Source organism: Orycteropus afer, unplaced genomic scaffold (genome assembly GCF_000298275.1).
Source record: "Orycteropus afer afer isolate SDZICR_OR568_19922 unplaced genomic scaffold, OryAfe1.0 scaffold00128, whole genome shotgun sequence".
Taxonomy (NCBI): Eukaryota; Metazoa; Chordata; class Mammalia; order Tubulidentata; family Orycteropodidae; genus Orycteropus; species Orycteropus afer.
The window spans coordinates 6580291-6582519 of NW_006921715.1; the positions used below are offsets into that span (position 1 = coordinate 6580291).

Here is a 2229-nt window from a genome sequence, read left to right on the forward strand (position 1 = left end):
CGCATAACGTGGATGAACTTGGAAGACATTGTGCTGAGTGAAATAAGTCAATCACAGAAGGGCATATATTGTATTAGTCTGCTATTGTAAAAAGTCAAGGAAAGGTTCATATATGGAAGGAAACTTTGTTGGTTACCAGGGGTGAGAGGGGAGGGGAGGGAACATTGCGAATATATATAAAAAAAAAGTAATAAAAATAATTGAAAAAAAGACCCCCTCTACCTCGCCCACCTTCCTCACCTGTAAGTGATGTTTGGCCTTGTCTTCAATAATACCACAGTGATAAAGGAAGTTATTTCCTGTCAACTGTTGAGAAAACAGCTTACCATTCATCATCCTGCAAAACCTTACAGAATGATCAACATCAATACTGAAAGGTACAAAGCCAGTCTGGTCAACTCTAGAGAGTGACCCATTCATGGCCACAGGAAGCAGGCCACCTGCTCTGGGACCCCAACTCATCAATACCCGTAAAAAAGCAACTTAAATGATTTAACTGGTTTCACTATTACTCACCCCATTTTCAGCACGTTTTTCTCCAGGTACATTTATTACATTTCTCTGAGTTCTCTGCTCTTGGGTCTGACGGCCACCTAAATAAATCACAGCACCAAACGTATTAAAAGACATGCTAGCAAAACAATATTCTCCCAGCCCCTCATTTACTCAAATATTTAATGAGCACTACTGTGTACTATAGGAGCTCTGGCAGCATAGTGCCTAAGGCACTTGACTGCTAACCAGAAGGCTGGCATTTCAAATCCACTAGCCACTCCTCGGAAGGAAAGTTGAGCAACCTACTTCCGTAGTGATACTGCCTCAGAAACCCAAGGAGGGGGTCCCTGTGAGTCGGGGCCAACTTAACGGCACACAACAACAACAACAACAACAACAACACGTGTGGACTACCAGGCTGCGGGACAAGAGTCAGTGGAGCTGAAAAAGCAGGTTACGGTTCAGCTTTCACAAAGTTGTCCATATGAAATCTTTTCTTTTTGCATTCCATTTCAGAATCTTAAAACTGACATTATCAAAAAGACTTTTACGTTTTAGAGGACACTGAAACAAAGCTACCCAGTAACAAAAAAACTGATGCAAAAATTAAGCTTCACTAAGAGGCCGCGACGGGCGCTGTCCCAGTCGGCAGACTCGCGGATCCCCTTTTGTTCCCTAACAATGACAAGTTCAAAGGAGGGGCTTCAATTTAAACTGGAAGCAACCTCTCTCTGCCCAGAAGAAAGCACGTGCCCAGGATGCAGCAGGTGCATCTGCGGGACCGCCACTCCGTGGCGTCTGCGTGCGGTCGGCCGTCTCTTGCCCTACTCTGTCCCCCACTTTCACTGGTGCCTGTCAGGAAATGCCGGGGCTCAGGTCCTGCTTCACCATCCTGGGTTACATGACATCCAGGAGTCATGAACTAGTGCTTAAAAAGGAGAGAAATGTTTCTTGTTTCTTTCCTGTTCCTTTGAAATGTTTGAAGAAAAGTTCTTTTATGGAAATACTGCTTCACCTTCAAGCATGCCTGCTCAAAGAGGGTGATACCATCTCTCAAGAGAGCAAAAATACTGGTTCTTGAGGGGTAAAAATGTTTAATCTTTTTATGTATAAAGCAAAAGTACACAGAATACCTAAACAGATATACAGGAGTTCTGGTGACATAGTGCCTAAGGCATGTAACTGCTAACCAAGGCTGGTGGTTCAAACTCACTAGCCACTCCTTGGAAGGAACGTTGGGCAATCTACTTCCGTAGTGATACCACCTCGGAAACCCAAGGAGGAGTCGCTACGAGTTGGATCCGACGCGACAGCAGTGAGTTCGACAGGTATACAGTACATCTGACAAGGGCAATGAAGAATAAGATGGCAGGAAAAAAAAAAAAAAAAAAAGGCTCCTTAATGGGGCAACTGTGTGTATGGGGGGGTGGGAAACGCTGCCCTAAACCAATGTGGGGCTACCTGGGATGAACTGAACAGACACTTCATAAAATCCAGACCAGCTGTCTGCAAGTAAGAATTAAATCCAGCCTTCCTGCCCTGACACCGCCATCATGGGCATCCTCTCTTTATCCACACAACTTGTTTTTCTTTTTATCTGAATAAGCTGACGAAGTTCCTGTCACGCAACCACATGGAGCATGCATGGAAAAGGCCGATGTGAAATGGCTGGAACTTTTCCCAAACCCAGGCTGGCCCTGCTATCAAAGCCTCACGTTAAAGCCTCCTATACTT

General features: G+C 44.8%; 1 protein-coding gene across 1 annotated transcript in view; it reads right to left on the bottom strand.

Annotated features, from left to right (window-relative positions):
- PPP1R13B (protein phosphatase 1 regulatory subunit 13B) overlaps window positions 1–630 on the bottom strand; it is a 47874-nt gene extending 47244 nt beyond the window's left edge. Inside the window, exon 1 of the mRNA XM_042781495.1 lies at window positions 517–630. Within this exon, the coding sequence (XP_042637429.1) occupies window positions 517–630 (114 nt within the window). The remainder of the gene's footprint in view (window positions 1–516) is intronic.
- Between the last annotated feature and the right edge of the window lie 1599 nt (window positions 631–2229).